The sequence below is a fragment of the Rosa chinensis genome, chromosome 2 (genome assembly GCF_002994745.2).
Source record: "Rosa chinensis cultivar Old Blush chromosome 2, RchiOBHm-V2, whole genome shotgun sequence".
Lineage (NCBI taxonomy): Eukaryota > Viridiplantae > Streptophyta > Magnoliopsida > Rosales > Rosaceae > Rosa > Rosa chinensis.
In genome coordinates, this window is record NC_037089.1 from 8421591 (window position 1) to 8445597 (window position 24007).

General features: G+C 37.2%; 4 protein-coding genes across 4 annotated transcripts; 2 read left to right on the forward strand and 2 right to left on the reverse strand.

Annotated features, from left to right (window-relative positions):
• Positions 1 to 386: 386 nt before the first annotated feature.
• Positions 387 to 1727, reverse strand: LOC112190311 (FCS-Like Zinc finger 13). Its single transcript, XM_024329746.2, has 2 exons — positions 1045 to 1727; positions 387 to 923 (listed from the first exon to the last, which is right to left on the reverse strand). Exons 1-2 carry the CDS (start codon positions 1614 to 1616, stop codon positions 758 to 760), a joined length of 738 nt encoding a protein of 245 aa, XP_024185514.1. The 5' UTR covers positions 1617 to 1727; the 3' UTR covers positions 387 to 757.
• Positions 1728 to 8637: 6910 nt separating this feature from the next.
• On the forward strand, positions 8638 to 12637 carry LOC112183615 (beta-galactosidase 15-like). The gene is given in 17 exon segments (XM_024321984.2): positions 8638 to 8825; positions 8922 to 9130; positions 9221 to 9287; positions 9380 to 9425; positions 9428 to 9471; positions 9580 to 9723; positions 9814 to 9902; positions 9989 to 10094; positions 10183 to 10386; positions 10470 to 10631; positions 10743 to 10939; positions 11025 to 11128; positions 11211 to 11320; positions 11423 to 11650; positions 11776 to 11990; positions 12075 to 12348; positions 12421 to 12637. Coding segments are annotated over 17 exon segments (2481 nt in total). The 5' UTR covers positions 8638 to 8651; the 3' UTR covers positions 12529 to 12637.
• A 3470-nt stretch (positions 12638 to 16107) lies between these two features.
• On the forward strand, positions 16108 to 18034 carry LOC112183616. Its single transcript, XM_024321985.1, has 2 exons — positions 16108 to 16956; positions 17066 to 18034. Exons 1-2 carry the CDS (start codon positions 16108 to 16110, stop codon positions 18032 to 18034), a joined length of 1818 nt encoding a protein of 605 aa, XP_024177753.1.
• A 3894-nt stretch (positions 18035 to 21928) lies between these two features.
• Positions 21929 to 23990, reverse strand: LOC112187274. Its single transcript, XM_024326013.2, has 6 exons — positions 23592 to 23990; positions 23411 to 23504; positions 22931 to 23049; positions 22766 to 22849; positions 22444 to 22545; positions 21929 to 22356 (listed from the first exon to the last, which is right to left on the reverse strand). Exons 1-6 carry the CDS (start codon positions 23874 to 23876, stop codon positions 22300 to 22302), a joined length of 741 nt encoding a protein of 246 aa, XP_024181781.1. The 5' UTR covers positions 23877 to 23990; the 3' UTR covers positions 21929 to 22299.
• Positions 23991 to 24007: the final 17 nt, after the last annotated feature.

Genomic DNA, 24007 nt, shown 5'->3' on the forward strand with positions numbered 1-24007 from the left:
CTTGTGCCTATTGAGCTGTGTGTTTAGTATGGATGTCAGTTTCAGTTAAGAACTTTGGTTTAGATAGACAGATGGATGAACTATATTTCTTTTCCATTATTAGGAGACAACAGCAATTGGAAAGGGTAAGTCTGCTCTTGATAACTATCTAATTCAATCATCTCAGGTGCTACATGAAACACTAAACAGTAGGTACCCTCTTTTCTTTCTTCATACATCCAACCGAAACCGAAATCAAAGTATAAACTCAATTGTAATACAAGCTTCATTCCCTTCCTCACAAGTAACTTGCTTAATTACCTTCACCTCATATGCATCATCTCCTAAAAAGGAAAAGAAATACTTCTGGACACACACTATGACAGGAATGATGTTACACAAGCAGCTGCTAATAGCCTAATAGCTTAATACCAGATCATGCATTTGCTAAATTAGTATCACAATTCTCGATTACTACATGTAGCTAATTCAATTCTTATAGGTGCTACCTGAAACAGTAAACAGTAGCATTCAACTTTCTTTTCTTCAATAATCCAACTGAAACCGAAACTTTGCCAGTTTATTCAAAAATGTTAAGTTTGTCATCACTTCTTGTAAGGTCGATCTGATACATCAAAATTTTCTGTTTTTTTTTTTGTTCTCAGGGTGTCGGTTGGGTCAAATAAAAGCTGATCAAGTTGATAAAATCTCATATTTTGTATAGATAGTATTAGCCGTCTATGTACTCTGCTGCTGCCTTTGTTGCATTTGTTTGCTCCTAAATCGCAAGAATACCAGTAGAGAAGAAGATCTGATCTCTCGAATAAGGCGAGCTCGAAACATCTGCAGATCTTCTTGAAGCTTCTGATCTGCACTGTTCTTTGCGCTCATCGCTCATAATCTGTTTTGCTCTACACTCTGTGCTACAAAATGCCTTCTCTCCCCTATAAAACCAAAACCCACAAAGTAACCACATGATCAGCAAGAAACAAAAACATTGGCACCAATATTATAGAAAACAATCTAATACTCTATTAAACATGAACAAAAAAAAAGTGGTTGTACCTGTACATGTAAATATCTTTGCCATGAAGCTTTTGGCTGCACAAATGGCATGAGCTGAGAAAATCCGACGTGGGATACACAGGAGCTTGTTTTTGTTTATGGTTATGGTTAACATGACAGGGTTCAACACTAACACGGTGCTCAGTACAAACAACTCCATCATAGTAGACCTTGGTGATGGACTTGTTTCTTCCATGGCAAGTCACAAAGGTATAATTCTCCTCACTGTCTTCTTCCTCAAGTGCATGAAGACCCGTTGTATCGGATTTTTGACCGGAGTTAACCGGAATCGGGTCGGAGCGGTTCGAACTGTGACTACAAACACAATACTTTGCAAGAATCTCACGTCCATTGTGACTCGACTTTTCCAAGGCAGCTACTATGCCCAAGCCAACACCACCAACATCATAGCACTTCAACCCTCTAGGACTCGGAGAAGGAGATTGCATCTTGAGGTCTAGTGGCCCTCTAGGGCTCGACCCCACGTCGAGAAACCCGGCACGGTTGCCGGAAACCAACATTTCTGACAGCTTTCCTATCATTGGGAGAGGTTTCTTGCCCAACGTCAACATAAAAAAGCTTCAGTGTTTATGAAGAAGAAGAAGCAAGAGTTGGGGAATGCTGGGTGGTGTTCATTAAGGTTTGCACAAAATCTATGTTAGGCTCACCAATATATGATGGAGTGGGTGGACTTAGCCCATGGTTTGGTTTGGAATTATATGGGTGATGATTGTTTTCAAGCATCAATCAGTTTTTTTTTGTGAAAAATAAAAAATAAAATCTTCAATGATTCATTCATTGATTTACTCTTGGATTTTTAAATTAATAGAAATTGATTCCAAATAAAGGTCACTTGTCAAGAGGCCTTATTTAACAGCAAAAATGTCCTTTTCTGATTACTGGGGCCCGCCCTGAGATTCCTTTTGTGGCAGGAGCACCATTGGATTGAGGGCACGTGTGCGAGATCGGGTGCACATAAATTATTAATAAACCACTAAAGAAAGAGAGCTGGTATGAGAGCCCACTGAAATGTAAGGGGTGTGGGGCCCCCTATGGGGCACTGAAAACGATGCAGGCCTTTGGGTTGTTGTTACCAACTCTGAATGACCATAATGCCCTTACATGATGATATTCCCATTACAGGCGACAAAGTGGTACAAATTTTTTTCTTTATTCCCACTTTAAGATGTTTGCATGATGATCCTTCCCTTTTTTGTAATTTCCATTTTTCTAAGTTGGGTTGATTATGGTTTTTACACGGATTCCTGTAATCCATGATGGTGTTCAAACGATGCTCTCCATTAAACAGATATATCATTTTTATGGTTGAGATAAGGAAGAAAGTAAGTAAAATGCCGAATAAGATAAAAGTTGTACGAAGTTGTATGTATTAAATTAATATAAAGTGATTTAAAAAGTTGTTCAAGACGTAAAGGAGGAAAATATAATTAATATTTTTAAGAAAATGGGTGTACTTCTAAAAATTCACGTAACTATATATTTATAATTGATTGAAGTCATTGAACCACTAATTATTGTTTTTTTTTTTTTCAATTAATACTAAGTGGGATACATGGCATAGTCTCCCCTTTGAAAGTGGGAGGTTGTGAGTTCGAATCACGAAAGACCGAAAGACTGGTTGTAGCATTTGAGTTGTTTATCTGATAAAAAAAAAATTATTAAGTGGCATTAATACACCCTATTTTATACATTAAGAAGGTTATTGTGCCATTGTGGTTGTTTTGAAATTTTTGCTCGGATACACGTAAATGATTCTATTCTATCTTGTCATTATATGCATTGAACATGATTAATTGGAAAGACGATTCCATTAAAAAGGGATAAGTTGTTCACAGATTTTGACAATCTTAATGGATTTTTTGTAAACCTTGTTCTCTATACTTCTCATACCTAATTCAGTACTAATCCATCACCGAAGAGAAGTTCCATAAAAACAGAGGAAGTTCACTTGTACTACATGAGTAATACTAGTACATCACTTTTACTTTTTTCCTTTTTGAGAGGAATATTTGTACATTGCCAATGACAGGCTTAATACGTTAACAAAGTTATTGTAGTTCTTTTAAATTTGTTGCTTGGATACACTATTCAAACTTGTTATTCATTATATATTTTTATGTATTCAACATGAAAAAGTTATTCCACTAAAAACGGATCAAGAGATGACATATTTTGATAATTTTAGTGGATTATAGTAAACATTGTTCTAAATACTCAGACCACAATATAGGCAATAAACCCCAATGCCATCGCTCGTGAGTCAATTAATTTAAAAATAAGGCTCTAGAACGCGCCCCACGCGCGTAGGAAAAAAGGAGGAATCCCGGCGGAGTTTTGTTTCTCTCCCGGCCGAGCGCTACCGGCGATCCTGCTGCTGCGTTCCGGCCCGGGAGAGGATGACGGTGATGATTGGTGGAAGGCCCTTAGTGCAGAGATGTGGTCCAGAGGAGGAGGAGGGTGGGCTCTTGAGTTCGGGTTGGGCGGATCGGTCTCGATCTGGCCTTCTGGGTTCAGGGGCGACGACGGCCGAGTTATTGCGGCGGTTTGGTTCTTTCCGGCGGAGGGACTCGGAGTCATCGCCTAGGCGGGCTGCATCATGGTGGCGGCGGTCAAATCGCGGCAGAAGGGTTCCCTGTAGGGAGCTGTTTCTATCGTGCGTTTGGATCTGGGTGGGATTGTCAACAGGATGTAGATTCTGTTTGCAACTTGGCATGGTGGAGTGGCGATGGCAGGCAACGGCGAGGCAGTGGGGTGATGATGATGGTGGTTGCCGGCGGGGGGAATGGTTGTCTGCGGTGATTGGGTGTTGTTGGGGGAAGAGGGCTCTGGGCCGGGCCCCTGTCTTTGGGCTTTGGTGTTGTGTGGTTTTAATTAGGGTTTGTAGTTTGGTTTTGGTTAGGGTTTTTAGTTTGGTTTGTTTAGGTTTAATAAGTCCCTACTCTTTTGAGCTAGGGTTGGTTTCCTACTCTCTTGAGCTAGGAATTGGTGTAGGTGTTAAGCCATGTAAATGGTGTCATTCCCGAGGACGAGGACGATTTTGTTCAACTCTGGTTTACTTTTGCTGTCGATTTGCTGATAAGCGATCCTTTACACGTGGTCTAGCACCTTCGGACACGGTGTTGAAGAGGACGCTGTCTTCTTCGCAGTTGATTACAAGGTTTTACTGGAATTTTCGAGTTTATCTGCTCAACGTAGCCTTGGAAATAGGCGTTTGGTGGTTAGAGTTTGGGCCCTTTGGCCTAATGGTCTCTATAACCGCGGTTTCTTGGGGTTTTGGTTCATGTCCCCCCCAATGTAAGCTTTGTTGATTAATGGTTATTTTCTCTTCTCAAAAAAAAAAAAAAATAGTAAACATTGTTCTCAATACTTCCCATACCTAATTCAGTACTAATCCATCGACAAAGAGCAATTCCATCTGTACTAATCTCTCAAAGCAGCAGCAGTTCACTTGTACTAGATGAGTAATAGTAATACTAGAAGTCTAGAACATCACTTTTACTTTTTCCTTTTTAAGAGGAATATTTGTACATTACCAATAGTGGCATTTTGGTCATTCGGCTATTGCATTTGTTACCCGTCGGCCCAAACAATCATTTCATCTACGAAGAAAGGTCCAAATAACCATAAACCACACGGGGCCATAAGCTCACACGTGGCGATCCGGGACTAGTCAGTTCCATGAGAGCCCACGTGAAGGTGAAGTAGCTGTAGGCGGAGGAGTCCCCTCCAAAGACAGTGACCTCCTCCAAGGGAATCATATAGTGCGGACGAGACAGCGTCAAGATAGTGACAATTGGGAAAATGTTATTCAATTTACAAGCAACAAAATTACAAAAATATTAAAAAAAAATTAAGATAGAAATTAGAAAACGAGTAGACGTAGCCATCAAGCTAGTATCAACTTCAATTATTTAGGGCTTTTTCAATTAGGGTTTTCTAGGTGTCTGATTTTGACCCTCCATTTTACTCTTTTACTTTAATGGGGGTTTTGAAAATGATCTTAGTTTTTGTCTTTGTAGGGAGACTTGGCTTGTGGCTATTACTCTCTTGTTTACTAAATTTCTTGGCTTTTACAAAAGTTATGATTGGTTTGAATTTACATCGTCTACATTTATACGTATCGTCACCCACATAACAAGTTTTAGTATATTTGTCGTCACCACAATACTTCCACATATTATAAGTAACATATGAGGCATCTCTATTTCCCCCCAAGGAATCTAAGATTTACCATTGGCTAGCTTTCAATTAATCCACCTATCACCATCAAATGAAATGTGAATACCTGTCCTCCTCTCTTTAAAACAAGGGGCGCTTATCTAGCTATTTTACGGATCATTTTTTCTTCAAAATGTGAAGAACACAGGTATTTAAAAATTATTAGCTTGCATATGTTATGACGATATTTTTATTTTATTTTATACATTAAAGAGAATTGTCATTATACAAATACTAATACATGAAATAAGCAAAATAAACTCCTCTGCGACTATGTTTCTTGTCAAAAAGGGAGCGGCACAGTCACGATTCACTTATTTTTTAAGAGAATAATCAATGAAATAATTTTCTTTCATAATTACTTTGGGACAAATACATTTCAATAGAAATCATGGTTTTCAGTTTTTTTTTTTGGGTTAGTGACGGTTCTCGATTATATCTAGTGCAACTCTTGATTATGAAAAGCTGCTCACACAGTTCCTAACCGAGATAGATTTTATACGGAGTAGGTTTTATCAGGATAAGCCTTTCTGAGCAGCGCTCTCTTTCATCATCTATGAATAACTTTCCGGCAACATCTGATGGCTGACGAATCTCATGAGGAGTGGTAAATGGTTACTCCTCCAATGCTGCTGCATTCTTGAGAAAATGTCTGAAAAATGGTCACAATTTGATCGTATCTTCTTTGTTAAGCCCTATACGCAAAGTCTTTAATTATATATATGGTGGATAAAACAACTTACTAAATTCTTTCCACGAGGCACTAGCTCAAGCGAGGTCTTGAATATCAAGGTAACCAAGTATTTCAGAAGTAACTTCTGGCGGTAGGTCATTGAATCTGTTTCGATTTTCTTCACCATAAGTTCGAGACATGGCTGGGCAGTAGTACTCCTCCCTAGGTTCAAGATCAACAAGTTAAAATAAGAATTCACCAGTAACAAAGAGCCGTGAGAACCATTACGGCTGTAAAAACCGGGACCAAGATCGACCAATAGCCAAAAGCCTCTTTAGAATAGCACTGCCAAGGCGAGCCTTTAAATACGTATACTATTCCTTCTGCAACAAGTAAAATAAAATTGCACGAAGATGTTCCTGTTTTTACCTTTCTATGAAATAATTGATTTGATAGAGAGACCCGCTGCCAGATCGAGAAATCCTGATCTTGTGTGTGTGTGTCTCTCTCTCTCTCTCTCTCTTTCTCTCTATATATATATTGATCAAGCTCTGCCATTGGTTGCAAAAGAAAAGGCCTCGATGTGTTTCTGATTTGGGGTTCCAATAATTCGAGGAGACACTTGGAGGTACGAGACGAGAGAGCATTGAATAAAGTTCTTGATTTCTCTAAAAAGAAACAAATTTTCTGAGAATTTTCAAAGAGGAAGCGATTGAAAAACCTAATTCAACGAGAACAAGGTTACATCTGTGGCCTCAGGGGCAAGTAAAACAAATCCTAATTCAACAAGGACAACAAGCAGTAGAAATTGCATCAGTCCAGATGAGCTAAGACATGCATTATAGGCCGGAGAATAGAAGTTTAATAAGAAAGTAAAGTCGTAACTAAGTACGTAGTGTCGTGCTTCAATGTGCCCCAAAATTTTTAATGACAAATTCCTGACTTGACTTAATTATACCAAAACTCTAATTATCCAAAATTGGATAAAAATTAGATAAGCTTCTATTAGATTTCTCACCAAAATCTTTTTCTGGCTCCCTAAATTAACTTAAAAGTTATGCTAAATGGTGATAAATTTGGAAATAAACACGTTTACGCATAGAGTCAATAATCCAAACTCTACCAAAGTTTTAAGGTTGAATTCCTGATTTATACTAAACCCCTAAAACAATCCAACCACTTCCTAAGAGATTTTGATGGATTATTTCTCACTAAAAAAATGAAGAAGCTCTTCACAAAAAAAAAAAAAAAAAAGCTCTCAATAGGTGACACTCATCCATTTTGTCTTAGACCTATCTTCCCACTATCCTCCTATGCCTCTAGCTCTGCTTTCATCTAATAATTTTTTATATTTTTATCACTATAGCTCTGGAAGCCTTAATCCTTCTAGCAAATTAAGCTCACTTTCAATGGAATTGTTAAGATGATACATACACACATGTTTCTTTTGTAAATTAGATATGAAATAAATTATGTCATTAGTTTAATACTTTATTTTTTGAGTAACATTTTGGTTGATTAATTTTCTCTTATTATTCATATATCATTACGCACAACATAAAGAATGGTATAAATTATGTCATTAGTTTAATACTTTATTTTTTGAGTAACATTTTGGCTGATTAATTTTCTCTTATTATTCATATATCATTACGCACAACATAAAGAATGGTAGATTGCCACACACACACACACTTGTCATTGATATAGCATTATAGTTGGATCTATACATCCATTGCTTTTAAAGAAGAAAAAAAAATTAACCTACCAAAAATATCATAAGAACTTGTAAAATCAAAATAAATACCAATAAATCAATCAATTACTAAATCAATCAATTAGAATCAATCAGAGTCCATATAGAATTTAAACAATCCGTGGATTTAGATTATAAAAACTCAAACAAAATCTTTTAAAATCTGAATTGAATACATCCCCCTTAGTCTAAAATATAAAGATTTACCACCCAAAACAACACATTCGTTTTTAATTTGATAAAATGATTCATAAACTTGTAAATGTGGTCCTACACCTTGTAATTACCAAAAAGAGGACATTTTTTACAACATTTTTTTTGTCATTTCTCCCTTTTTTTTTTCTTTTTTCTTTTTATAAATATGATCGTATGTGGAATAAGTACCATAATAGAATTAAATTTCCACTTCTATAAGGTAATATATTGTCATCATATCAGTAATTATTTGATTTAATGATAAATTACTCAAAGTAGACCTCAATTATAATCGATTAAGGAAAGTACTAATGATGCACTTAATTAGTAATAAAAGACTCATTACTTTTTTATTTTTTAGAGAAAAAGATTCTATAATTAATTACTAATGATTTGGTTAAGGGGTAAACAAGTTATCAACTTTTTAAATATTCAAGGCCATTGAATATATTATTAATCCAGCGGTCTAAAATATTCAAAAAAATGGTTGTATAGCAAACAGCCCAGCACCTTAGAATTTTCCTATTATCCAATATTAGATAATAAAAAATTAGATAAGCTTCTATTAGATTTCTTCACGTAATTTGATTACTCCTAGAACACTATCCTAGTTCGACTCTTTATCCTATCAACTCGGTATTCTATTTGATCCCAAGTACACTTCTCAGGTGCTAGTCCTCGTATATATAGATGAACACCCTGATCATTCCCTTCACTCGTGCTCCCTCTTCTACCTTCTAAACCATGGCACTCCCCAAGAGTTTTGCGTTTTCTCTTTGTTTCTGTCTTTCTGTGATCCTCTGCAGCCTCGTTGCTAATGCTACTGACGTTTCTTATGATGGCAGAGCCATCACCATTGATGGCAAACGAAGGATTTTGAATTCTGGTTCCATACATTATCCTCGAAGTACACCACAAGTAAGTAAACCCTAGCGTTTGGTTTAACATACTGTGCATTATTTGATGTCTTTTCATGATCATCAAGTTATTCATTGCGATGTTGTGCGAATGCAGATGTGGCCAGACTTGATTAGGAAGTCAAAGGAAGGTGGACTCGATGCAATTGAGACTTATGTCTTCTGGAATGCGCATGAACCAGTTCGTCGTGAATACGATTTTACTGGTAATCTTGACCTGGTTAGGTTTATCAAAACGATTCAAGATGAAGGACTTTATGCTGTTCTTCGGATTGGTCCATATGTTTGTGCTGAATGGAATTATGGGTTAGTATATTTTCCTTGTGATATTTTACAAATTAACTTTTATATATTATGAACACTATGTGACTGACTTCATATCTAATGATGGAACAGAGGACTTCCTGTTTGGCTCCATAACCTGCCAAACTGTCATATTCGAACAGCAAACGATGTTTTCATGGTAATTGAAATCACTTTCACTTTACTCAATTTAATTTAAAGTCTTAAACCTTCATACTTAACATTATTAATTTTTTTTTTTTTTTTTGGCAGAATGAGATGAAGAATTTCACTACATTGATCGTGGATATGATGAAAAAGAGAAACTATTTGCATCTCAAGGAGGCCCTATCATTATTGCTCAGGTACATATGCTTACATATATCATTGTACTAGCTCATGGTTTTATGACTTTTATCGATCTATCTTCTGTTCTACACAAATAGATTGTGATGTATTGAACATTTTCTTAGATTGAAAATGAATATGGCAATGTGGAATCATACTATGGAGATGCTGGAAAAGCATACATTAACTGGTCTGCAAACTTTGCTGAATCACTAAACATCGGAGTTCCATGGATTATGTGTCAACAAAATGATGCTCCCGCATCAATGGTATGCGCACTTTTTTCTTTTTAATTATGCATACTATTTAGTATACTAGTCTTTTACTATTGTTTAATTAATTGCATTATTTGTAATCAGATAAACACATGTAATGGCTGGTATTGTGACACATTCAAGCCAAGTAACCCCAACACTCCTAAGATGTGGACTGAAAATTGGACTGGCTGGTAAGTTTACACGTGATATATTTTTGCCGAATTTAAGTATGTGGTGTTTGATGGTTAATTTCCTTAATAATTGGTATGCATATTAGGTTCAAGAGCTGGGGTGGTTTAGACCCACTCAGGACTGCTGAGGACGTTGCATTTGCAGTAGCAAGGTTTTTCCAATATGGAGGCACATTTCAAAACTATTACATGGTAATTAGTACATTAGTTTAAATTTTTACACGATTTGTTCTTTTTCTGTAATATTTATTGATAAACATATATGCATATGTTTTTTCAGTATCATGGTGGAACAAACTTTGGTAGAACAGCAGCTTCATACATTACCACCTCGTATGATTATGATGCCCCTCTTGATGAGTATGGCCATCTGAGTCAACCAAAATGGGGGCATTTGAAAGAACTTCATGAGGTTTTGAAATCCATGGAATATACTCTCACCTATGGCAATATTACCACCACAGAATTGGGTAACTCTGTCTCAGTAAGTAGATAAATCATTTTCACACAACTTATTAAAATTCTAAATCGATACAATTTAACTAATGTTGTGTATGTTTTCTTCAGACCACTGTGTTTGCGACAAATGAGTCAAGTAGCTGCATTTTTGGCAATGCAAATAGCAGTTCAGATGCTACAATCACTTTCCAAGGAAACACATACACCATTCCTGCTTGGTCTGTTAGTATTCTTCCTGATTGCAAAAAAGAAGCATACAACACTGCTAAGGTATAACTAATTTCTTTTTCTTTTTTCAAATTATTACTTTTTCTTCTCTCTCTTTTTTTTTTTTTTTTGTGTGTATTGCATTTTTTAACGCTCTTGTTTAACTGTTTGCAGGTAAACACCCAAACTACAGTGAAAGTAAAAAGTGTCAACAAGGCTGAGGATGAACCTGAATCCCTTCATTGGTCATGGAGGCCCGAGAAGACGGATGACACCCAGCTTCTTGGAAAAGGTGAAGTTGTGGCAAGTCGTCTTATGGAACAAAAAGAGGCTGCAAATGATGCTAGTGATTATCTTTGGTACATGACAAGGTAATCTAATGACTAAAGTATGATCAAGATATTCTTCCAGAGTTCCAGTCTACTTAATTTACTTATCTGAGATTTTCTTTTTCAGTGTTCAACTCAGTAAGGATGATCCAATTTTGAGTGGGAACATGACATTGAGGATAAATGAAACTGGTTACATTCTTCATGCTTATGTTAATGGAGAACATGTTGGTAAGGCACTAGAATTTTGTCTATTAATGTATTTGAAATTTACTCAGTCCTGTTACTAATCTTTTCTAATGAACTTATATAGGTTCTCAATGGGCTGCTTATAACGTCTTCAACTACGTTTTCGAGAAACCTATCAAGTTGGTTCCCGGAGTGAACACAATTTCATTGCTCAGTGCTACTGTTGGATTTCCCGTTAGTACCAATTAATATTTATATTTTCAGAAAAACATTGTAATTGATTGACAATAATATTTACCTAATATTTACTAATGCAATTTGTTTAATTATGATTAGAATTATGGAGGTGGATTTGAGGACATCAAAACTGGAGTAGCTGGTCCTGTTCAATTGGTTGGACAAAGTGGAGATGAAACTGTGATCAAGGATTTGTCACAACACAAATGGTCATACAAGGTTGGACTCCATGGCTTGAAAGACGAGCTCTTTAGCTCTGCTTCTCGTTTTGCAAATAAATGGTCAGTTGAAGGTTTACCAGTAAACAGAACGATGACATGGTATAAGGTACAGAACCCTAAATTCCAATGTGTATAATTTTTCATATGCATAGCACTTATTTTGTAAACCCTGGCCTAAACCTAAAAGCAACCAAGTGATAAACATAAACTATTTTTGTTTGCGTCTTTCAGACAACTTTCAAAGCTCCCCTAGGAACTGAACCAGTCGTCGTGGACTTACACGGGTTGGGTAAGGGACATGCTTGGGTGAACGGGCATAGCATTGGGCGATATTGGCCAAGCTACTTGGCTCCAGAGGATGGTTGTAGTGTTGAAGCTTGTGACTACCGTGGTGCATACGACAATAACAAGTGTGTCTTCAACTGTGGCAAACCTACTCAAAGATGGTAACAACATTTTTCTCAAGCTGGTTAATTTATTCAGTTGAAATACTTTATCATCAGTTTTACTGACTCTTAATTACATTGAAGGTATCATGTTCCGCGATCCTTTTTGCAAGATGATGAGAACACATTGGTCTTGTTTGAGGAATTTGGTGGCAACCCATCTTATGTGAATTTCCAGACAATCAGAGTTGGAACTATTTGTGCAAATGCATATGAGAATCATACATTGGAATTGGCATGCCAAGGTCGCCCCATTTCAGCAATCAAATTTGCTAGCTTTGGAAAACCTGAAGGGACTTGTGGATCATTTAAGAATGGCACCTGTGATGGCACAACTGCTTTGTCCATCCTTCAAAAGGTTAGTATTTTTCCTCATTTTCTTTATTATTTTCTTTTGCTATCATGTAGCTAATATATCTTTACCTTGTAGGAATGTGTTGGAAAAGAGTCGTGCTCAATTGATGTATCAGAAAAGAAGTTCGGTTCCACAAATTGTGGCGATATTGTGAAGAGGCTGGCCGTGGAAGCAGTTTGTTAGAGTTTTCTTTCTTTTTCAAGAGTAGCGAAATTAGGTTCTTTTGTTAGTGCTTTTAACATGAGATTTTTTTGGTACTAGTAAGGTTACTTAAGTTACAGTATATCTACGATTTTTTTTATTTTATCAAACAGTATATCTCGGAGTTGATTAATGTTGATGACCATTTTGTTAGTGCTTGTTTTATTTTATATCTTTTATTATTTTTTTGTTTTGTTTCATGGTTATGCATTTGGATTCAAACATTCATGCACAGAACCGACTTATCGTCAAGCTCCCCAAGCAACACTCTTTCATTTATGATGTTTTCCCTAAACCTCCACCCCTTGCTCGTGATGTGTCTGGAAACTTGGGATTATAATCAGTACCATTCTGATCGCCTCTTTCATGTTCTTTTCTACCTTTAAACAAGGGTGGTCTAGGTTCTTTGCTTGGTTGATTGAATATCTCTTTTCTAATTCTCCGCCTCCACCTTTGTGGAAAACAATCCCTAAACCCTGAACTTACTAAAGGACAGCTCCACAGAGGAATAACGATAGCAAAGAATACCTTGTACGAGTACAAGGAAACGGACATGGAATTGAACTGATGCTGTGAAATTAGAGCTTCAATGGAAATTATGGGAGATCCACAGATTTTAGGTCTTCTGGTGCACAAGAGCTTATGCTTTTACGGATGGCAGACTGCCGGGGATATAGTTTTTTAAGGAAAAAAGAGCAAAAAAAAAAAAAGATATATATATATTTGGCACAGTATCAAACTCTAGCTTATTGCGTAAATGTTAGCTTTACAAGTTTCTCTTTTGGTTAGGCCAAGGATGCTACTCACGAGTCACGAAAAAGACTCAAACCCTTATTAGAAACAAAAGATTCATTCAAATGTATAGAGCCTTCAACAGACTCAAACCCCTCATTAGATACAATGGTATCATTGTTGTCGGGGAAGAAACTCCAGGCTTCCTCGCCTAGCCTCCTCTGCCATGTTTGTCTCGTGCCCTACTTATGTATAATTCTCTATTCTTCATTACACACCCATCTTTTTTTTTTTTTTTTTTTTTTGGAAAATTTCATTACACACCCATCATTTCCACTATATCTACATGCCGAAACCCTCAACCATCACTGCTGGCCGCAATAGTCTTCTCCTTTACTACAACTCGTGTATTATTAACTCCCACGCCGCAAACAACTTGCCAAGCCTCTATTCAGATGCTATGTATATACCAATCCATGCCATGCACAAAGCGAGGAGCTGCCGATCGGAGACACAACACGAAACTTTCTGGGAATTTTCCTTCGGAGCACTCTGGGCCTAGTCTCGCACTCTTGCCTACGCAGACATGGCGCTAGAGCTATTTGAGCTTTAATCATATCTCCGCCCATCAAATTGTGCTGCCGTACAATTACAGAAAAAAGTGCCTCAACACCAATTAACCCGTTTTCTGAATGAATTTATTCCTTTGCCGTTGAAGGTTCTCAAATTGAGTTAGTTCTCTCAAATCTACACTCTGACCATTTTTAACAATGAACACCCACAAAGAAAGGAAATAAACTTTCAAAATAGATAACCACCATCACCATCTTTGATATTAGATATCCACCACTTAATTAATACTTTTGCATTTTGGCTCCATATCATCCTAGCTGTTCGTCAAGATAATATGCATTCCCAAATAAGTTATTTTTCACAATTATGAAGTTAGTGTGAGATCATCAGAACATTAATAGTTTCCTATTATGACTTATCGACTCGTATATCTTTTGGTGCATATGGTTGAAGAATGTAGCCTTTAAAAGAGTAGGGGTTTTTTTTTTTGAATGAAGGCATAGTCAATATATTGATCTCAAGCTAGAATGACCATTACATATCCTTCCGCTGCTATTTGTTAGACAGACAAGAAGTTGTGGTGGTACCACGATGATACATAAGGATAGACCACTCATTATACAACCAGTGCTCACTTAGACAAAGTGAGTCTATTTGCTATGACACACATAGCAAAATAGGCACGAAAAAACAAAAAACTGTGCATATCTCTCTAAAAAAGTAGAGAATTGTTAGAAAGAAAAAAATCTATCTAGCAGCCCAAATGGTCCAACGGACAGCCCAAACCCAATGAAGCCCAACTATCCCTGCCTCAACCCTTCGTGCAACTCTATCAGGAACACCAGACTACATCCGCAGTCACCGCTATCAGAACAAGGCACCCCACCGTCCTCCACCTTGATGCCACCAAGAGAGGAGCTCCGCTGCTAACGCCTGGAAAGGCCTCGCCCACGCGCGTTTGACAACAAATCAAAAACCAACACACCGAACTTTACTTGCCACAGAGCAGTGAAAACAGATTCAAGCCGGAACACCACTGTCAGGCCTCCGAGCATAGCCATCTTGGGAACCTAGCCTTAGGAAGCATCATCACCCTTCCGGCAACAGCCATAAGACAGCAGCGCGACCAAAGGTCAACACTATTGTCTGCTACCACCGGACAAATCTGAATTGCAAACAGCAAAAGTCAGACTATGTAAAGAAAGGGAGAGAAAACCCTATTCGATTACTCTAATATATGCCCTATGCTCCGTCACCTAGGGCCAGTGGCGGAACTATTAAGGCTATTAAGGGGCCCGAGGTGACCCCCCCCCCCCCCCCCCCCCCCCCCCCCAAAAAAAAAAATACTTTTGAACTGCACACTTGGGCACATGTAATTGGTATGTAATTTAACAAGATTTAGACAAGAATCATGGAATTGGCCCCCCACTTACTCTGGATTGTGCAGAAAAACCGTAGAAGGGAAAAGGTATAAACAATAATAATTTTGAACACTTGTGTGGTACAATAACTTTAGGGGGGGTGAAATTTGCACACCCAAATTTGTAAACCACACCCCCTTTGATTTTTTTAATAATATTTCATCCCAAAATTTTTCGCACTTCCTAAAATACCCTCAAAAGTCAGATTTGGTTTTTGAGTCCTCTCTCTCTCTCTCTCACGTTCTCTTCTCCCAAATCACGACAACACTTCCTCTTCTTTCTTTCTTCTCCAGACAATGACAGATTCTCTTCTCCATTGAAAATTGACCAACCTCAATCTTTGTCTTTCCAAACCAGGTCAAATCCCAACTTTTCTCTTTGCTATCTCACTATATCTACTCTAATTTCATGTTTATCTTTGCTCTTCTCTTCTGCAATTCAATTGTTCTTACTGTTCCTTCTCTTATGGCTCATATCAAATTGCACAAGTTTCTTTCTTTATGATTTGTGGGTAATATGTTTGCTGATAAATTGAGAAATTTGGAGTCCTTATTGCTTTTCGAAATTTGGAGATTGAAAAAATTGGGTTGCTTTTATGCCCAAAATCAGCTGCTGAGGAGGTCACCAGTACAATGGAAGAAGAGCTCGTGGATGCTGGGCTACAAATTTCTATGTCTTCAGATGAATGGAAGAAGACTTACAATCAAATCACCCGTCTAGACTGTCTAGTATCATTGAAGTCCCCATTGTCAATGGTAAGTATTATGTGCTATCACTTTTATTATGTTTAGAGCTAATTATTTTATTTTTCTTTGATTTACTTGAAGGCCCCTCTATGATTGATGTTTTGGATGCATTCCTCTCATTATCAACGAAATTTTTTGAAAATCGAGAAGACCTTCTTAGTGATATTCGTAAGATTGGGTTGCTGCAAGGGTATGTTATGGTAATCAAAATATCTAAAATCAATAGATATGTGGCTATTGGTTGTGATAGAGGTGGTTGTTATCGAACCTACTCTGCACTTGAGGAGAAGAAAAAGAATTCAGCTTCTCGTTTGATAGATTGCCCATTCAAAATTCTGGGAAGAAGGACAGCCGAAGGGTTGTGGAAGGTCAAGATAAGCAACTTGTTACATAACCATGAGCCTTCCACCGACATGGCTGGACATCCATATTGTCGTCTGTTTACTAAAGAGGAAGCCTTACAAGTTGAACAAATGAGTCTGGCTGGCATAAAACCACGGCAAATTCTCTCTTCGCTTCGACAAAGTAATCCTGATCTTCTAGCTCTTTCCAAAAATATATATAGCAAGACGGCTCAGTTTAGGAGGGAGAGTCTAGGTGGCTGTTCAATTATTCAAGCATTATTAGATGAGCTTGGTGGTGCTGGTTTTTCTCATAATGTCAAATATGAGGACTCTGGTCATTTGACTCATCTATTCTTTGCTCATCCCACTTCTATTGAGTTGACTAGAAGTTACTCTAATGTCTTTGTGATGGATTGTACTTATAAGACAAATAAGTACAAGATGCCATTACTTGAGATTATAGGAGTGTCGAGCTTCAACACATCATTCTATTCGTGTTTTGTTTTCATGCAAAAAGAGGAACAACAAGATTATCAATGGGCTCTTGAAATGTTCAGTAAGTTGTTGGGAGATGGTAATCATCCATTGGCGATTGTAAGTGATAGGGAGTTGGCATTAATGAAAGCAGTACAAGTTGTGTTTCCAATGACTCCGAATCTTTTATGCATGGCATATTGAAAAAAATATTCTTGCACATTGTAAGGGTCAGTTTAAGGAAGATGCAGATTGGGTTGGTTTTATGTCTTCTTGGAGTACCCTTGTAAAGTCTTGGGACGTGTCGATGTTTAATGAAGCTTGGAACAGTTTTCAAATTGAGTACAAAGACTATGCTTCCGTTCTGACTTACATTGGCAATACTTGGCTTCCATGGAAAGAGAGGTTTGTATTTGCATGGACCAGACCGACTTCACACTTTGGTAATAATGTTACTTCTAGAGCAGAAGGTGCACATGGAACCTTAAAGAAATATCTTCAAGTTTCTACTGGTGGTCTCCGTGAAGTGAAGGAAAATATTTGTCTTGCTATTCAAAATCAGTTTCAAGAAATTAAAACTCAACTTGCAAGTGAAAAGATTCGTGTTCCTCAAAAGCTTTGCATCCCTTTCTTTAAAGAGGTGATTAATAAGGTATATTTCTATGCTTTGTTTGAGTTACAAAAGCAATATTTGTTGGCAAATACCAGAGACTATTCATCCCAATGCAAGGGCCAGTTTTCCAAAACCATGGGTCTTCCATGTGTGCACATGATCAAGGATATGAGGATTGAAGTGCTGCCGTTAAATCAGATTCATGAGCAATGGAGGATTGACACAAGATCATTCACTAATGATCATTGTGCAAGATTGGATCATGAAGATCCATTTAGTAGTCTTTTATCTGAGGTTAAAGAGAAGTATGAAAAACAGCCACTTATGCAAAAAGAAAATACATTAAGGCAGCTTTCTCATATTCTTGGTGCATCTTGTCCTTTAATTTTTGAACCTACTCTTCAACCTCACAAAGGTCGTCCGGTAGGATCAAATAAAAGAAAGGAAACTAGCTCTACAAGGCAGGAACCTTCATATTTTGAGAGAGTGGAGAAGGCACCTCGAAAATGTAGTGGCTGCGGTAATATTGGCCATTATCGTAACAAGTGTCCATCAATTAATAAGTCTACCGCACTAGGAACATAGTGAGGCTCCTAGCTTCTTTTGGGTTAGTAATAATTTTTTGTTTATTTTCTTTCTTTCTTTTGGTTGACGCAATCTGATTTATTTGTGATGCATTTTGAGGAATTATGAATTGGTTGCTAACTTGCTGTTTTTTGTTATGCATTATGAGGTTAGGCAAAATGAATTCTGTGAGTCACTTTGTTTGTTGGATTGGCCCCTCATTCTTTTAGTTTCTAGTAGTCTTTTTGTTATATATAACTGTGTAAGTGTGAATTCATATCATGGAGTGCAACCATCTGGTTACGTCCCTTGCTCCCTGAGTTTCTGATCACTAAGAGAAATAATGCAGCAATAAGGATTTTTTATCAGTAAGAGTTGGAAATTAGTAATAATGGAGATGGGGCTTGGAAAATAGGTTGTTTTTTTTCTAATGATTTGGCATCCAATACATACCATACCCTTTGTTCAATGAATAATGTAAGCTGACTCTTTGTCTGCATTTTGCTTCTTTGTGTAGAGAACAAGAAATTTATGGTAGCTTTTTGTGCAGCATGGCTTGGACTACGTTCTTTTTGTATCTCTCACAGCATAGGAGAGTTTTGTAGATGACGTAGGAAAGGAGATGGCATAGTTTGTGTATATACATTCTGTAGTGTCGTGCATACAGAAAGATCCCTAATCTTAAATTCTTGTAACTAGTGTTTCAGTGTTTGTTGAACTCTTGGAGAAACTGTGGAATGTCAGAATCCAGATAATACGAGTTTCAATTTCAGCCATCAGTTTCATGTATTTATTTAATTCCTTTACTTAGAGCATAGGTACACAAAATGGTATTCCACCAGATCACTTCATGTAAAGAAGGAGGAAGTATGGTTAGGAAACAAAACCTTGTCTCTATTCCCTCATGATTTAGAGGGGAACATGACCAATTTACATGGAACATGACAAATTGCCCATCTGGAAACGAAAAACACAAAACCATAAAGTACTAGTTGGCCAATCCAAGTTTCACTTAGGGTGGTGTCAATAACCCCCAAATCAGTAAAGCTAACATATAACACTGAAAAAAAAAGTTGATCTGCAAACACTAAAGCATATCAATATCTTCATCTTCAAACTCCATGCATCAGCACCACCTACATCCTAATCTTCAGCAGCCTAGGCTCATCAGGCATGTACTAATCAAATCGGCTTTGTCATCCTGATAGTCACGAAGGCCAACAAGAATGATATGTCCAGCTGCAATCCAAACCAACAATTAAGAAGCAAACTTTTTGGTGTGCAGTTTTGTATATTAGTGGAAACCAGCAGCTCAGTATTAGCAAACTTTACAGCAAGTGAAGCTGCACAAGGAATCACTCGAGGAATGTGCTGGATCAGTGGAAACCACGAGTGGGATGCCCATTGTTAGCAAACTTTACAGCAAGTGAAGCTGCACAGCTCATTTTTCCAACTCCACCTTTACCACATAGCATGTAATACTTTCGCTGAGTCCCAGCAACCATCTCTCCAAACCCGGCAACAGCTTCTGCAGGAGTGGCCACTGATCTCACTGAAAAAATTAAAACATAGTTGAATGAAAATGATCTTATTCTGTCAAACTCCACTACGCACAGTCAAGAAGCTTGTGATCCAAACATCAGACTATCTTTCTAAACTTTTTTGTTTTCTCTCCTTCCTGGTCTCATAAGGCACATAGGCATTTTGAATAAAACAAAGACAACTCCCTACATGCTGCCTGCATATAAATTCAAGAAAGACAATTCCATGACTGATACAACCATGAAACCCACTATTTACACTACTCAAATAACTTGATAATGTTAGAAAATTTCGTTTTTCTGTAATTATTTCTTGCCGATTACACTGCACTTGATGAAGAGATGACCTTATTTCTCCAAAAGATTTCATGACTGAAGTCAATAATCACAAAATTTATCAAACTGTATTACTATGACATGTTGAGCTATACAGGAAGTAGAATGGTTTTCCAGCAAGATAAGAAATTACATGAAAAGGGTAAACTGATATTGGCACTACTTTCAAATACACATGGACAATTTCTTTCCATCATTCACTATTCTTAATTTCTCTCACACTACATTCATTCCTTATTGGTTACCTTATTTCGTTTTCAATTTAGAGCCAAACTCACAATAATCCCATTAGTAACATACCAGAAAGTAATTCACAGAATTCAGTTTGCCTAACCCCATAAAAAGAATTCATCAAGTTCAAAGAATCCATTCATACCAAGAAGTCATCCATCTCCTAAATCTTACAAGAATAGTATGTATAACAATGTGCATAACAAAATATGACTACCACTAACACATGCATAACAAAAAAACAGAATGCATCAATCAAAAGAAAGAAAGAAAGTAAACAAAAAATTTCTTACTAACCGAAAAGGAATAAAGCAACCCAATTTTTTCAATCTCCAAATTTCAAAAGGATTTCGAAAAGCAATAAGGACTCCAAATTTCTCAATTTATCAGCAAACATATTACCCACAAATCATAAAGAAAGAAACTTGTGCAATTTGATATGAGCCATAAGAGAAGGAACAGTGAGACAATTGAATTGCAGAAGAGAAGAGCAAAGATAAACATGATCAAATACTCCCAACGTCTAAAATTTCAAGAATATAGCATAATCGGATTATACGGGTTCACTTCGTGTTGGCGGGTTGACTCGTGGCTGACCCATTTATTAAATGGGTCATGGTGGGTTGACCCACAGCCGACCCGCTTTTTAATCATGCGGGTTCAACCAGCTTTATTTCGTGCGGGTTTCGAGTCGTGTCAAAATTGACAGCCCTAGGTGGAGTTGTACTAGAGGTTCTAATTTGTAATTTAATTAATTTTTCTTATAGAAAAAATCAAAACTAATATATTTGACCAAAAAAAAAAAACCAAAACTAACTATAAGGGAAGGGGAATAATAGTGACAAGTACACTTCAAAATATTAACAAAAATGCATTTTTTTAACATTTGAAATAGCAATTTTAATGCTCTATTGACTTACTGGTCTGTTGTCTCTAATGGCATGGGTATGAAAAACCTATTTATATTGACAACTGCTGAATTACTAAATAATTGTATTGAATGCTGATAATTGAGGTACTAAATGCTTTTCTCAAAAATGCGGTGATCTTCCCTCACGTCTTTAGTTTTGTATTAGGTCGGTTCTTATGATTGCATAGAACGCATAGAACTAAGTTAGAGTCCTACAAGTATTCCGCAATAAGCCATACGACTGCAAAAATTGCCGCCGATGCCGTTACGTCCAAGGATCGGCACTACACCAATCCGAGCAAGTAATTCTGTGTTTAGTTTTTAGTTTCATTTTTTGTTTGCTTCAATATCCCAACCAGATATTAAGTGACGTTATGATCATAAACATGCCAATCATGCAAATGTCATGCTGAAAATGGCACATATAGCCATAGTTCATGAGCAATTTGATGAACAGATGTGCAACGAGTGAGACACAATTAATGAATGTTTCCTATAACATGTAGTCCATATGAGAAATCTCATTTATGAATAACCAAGAACATGTATTGATCCCCCACACCCGGGTTCGAATCCCGCCGACACTTATTGGAGTTAAATTCTAATATATTCTTGGTGGCGAGAGAGAAAGAAACGTTCTGACAAGATCCCCCAAACACGAATTAGTTTCTGAGCCTAGGAAGCTTTTGAGGACACCGTGTGATTGACAAATAAAAAAAATAAAAAAATGAACATGTATTGATAATTTACAAGTCAAATCATGTCAATCTCATGAGCTCATACTTTGATCTATCCATACATACAATGAGTGGCTTGGAAATTATTATCATTATTATTTTTTCCGATGATCATTAATGATATCATTTTTAGCATGTGCAAAAATCCGTCCCTGTTATATTGGTAAAGAGTTCAATAATGCAACTATGCAATTGTAATGTCTGTACTAGAATGACAATTTCCAGAGAGTACAACAGCAGCGCAATATTTCATGAAAATAACAGCAGAAAACAAACTACACAACGGAGAATCATAAAAATTATTTTACATGGGTCAATTTCTATAGTTGCAGATGATAGGATACGAACCAAAGTGATAAACAAAACATGGTCTGTTAGTGGGCACGAACAGAAATGGAGGCACTAATGCTTCCGGTGAGTTGTAAAATAATGCAATTCCGGATAGTTAGCTGAGACAATCGTCCAACTAAGAGCAAGGGAAGGCACAAACTAGTAGAGTTATAGCACCCTTTGTATTCGAATCGACTTCTTTCAACCTATAGGTTCTGGTGTTTGAGAGTGTTGCTCCTCAATTAAACTTTGAACCCTCTGTAATATATATCAGATGAAAGTCCATAATCAATAACACGAGCATACCCAGCTTTATTGGTAAAGTGCCAAAATTTAGTATTCTACCTTTACAGAACTTCCAACTTCCTCAAGTTTCTGCAGTAGTGTTAGCTCCCCTGGGTATGAAAATGAATCATGCCTGAGAGATTTTGATGGGGACATCTGAAGCTGACGATAGAAAGAACCAAGAGTTAATAAGTAAAAAAGTATAGAGAGAGAATGGATGGCACCACTAACAGTATCAAGGATTTAAATCATATGCCCTGATCAAACTTGTTAAAAGCATGACCATCATAGGTTCAGCTTCCAATAATCAGAATTTAGTTTGGTTATCAGTTGTAATGCTTATACTAATATTTTGGCACAACAATCTGATATAAGAGCGTACCCTCAAATTTGGAACATCTTCAACTGTGGAAACTTGTCTAGAGAAAACCTCATTCGTCATGCTTGAAAGGCGCATTAGCACTGCCTGCAATTGATATGAAGATGAAGACTCACATTTCTTAACTTCAAAATAGATCACAGAATGCATTGATTAAACTCATGGTACCTTCCTAAAAGCATTTGGATTTGCAATGCCATGGATTTGAACATCATCACTTGGAGGCCTTCTGACACCAACGTGCTCTATTCGAAGCGAGTATACACCAAAGAGAGACTGCAGATATCCTGAGTATGACAATCGTGTTTATGGGGTTAAAACCACGAGCAAGGCTAAGGTAACAGAACATGATAGAATATTGTGGAGGGGGGAGGAGAGATCAAAGGGAAACATTAAATGTTTGCTCAACATATAACATTCGATGAACATTACAAGTATAAGGGCAGAAGAACTCAAAAGATGCAATTCAACATACTATACTATTCTAACGTCTAGTATCAAGAGCATCAAATTAGTAGCAAACCTTACATGCAATTTAACAACAAGTAGGTCAGAATCAATCAAACACTAAATTAGAAGGTTCAGGCATTACAAAACCCCACTCACTACCAAGCGAAACATTCACAAGACCATCAGGCAATGGTTTACCTTGCTCGATTACAACATCAGCCACTGAAGGCAACAAAACATGCTTCTCCTTGTTCAACACCCCGAAAAATGGAATCGGAACTGGCCTCGTAACCTGAGCTAAACCAACAAAAAGTATCACTCAATCAAAACCAAAACAATCACAATCACAATCACATCATGAACAACAAATTGAACCTACTTTATAGATGATGGCATTCGATGTCAAGTAAAGCTTTCTGGACCGAATATCCTTCCGAAGAATATACCTCCGAACCGGAAGATAAAGCAACATAAACAAACCAATCCCCCACGCCAATATCAAAAGCGCAGAGTACAGAAGCCACTGCGCTGTTTGGTACTTGACGAAATTGTCCTCCATTTCCCGAAACGACGCCGCATACAGAACCGGCTCTTCTTCATTTCCACCTCCGGACAGCAAACCCTTCTCTAAGCTCTCGATCTCAACCACGTCATCCGAAGCCATCTGATCCAATTAACAACCACCCAATAAAATTTTAACTCAAAATAATTTGGATCAAAAAGGTTGACGACGAACCAGAACCAGAACCTCAACCTCTTCTTCTTCGTCTTCAGTCTTCAAGTTTCAATCTTTTA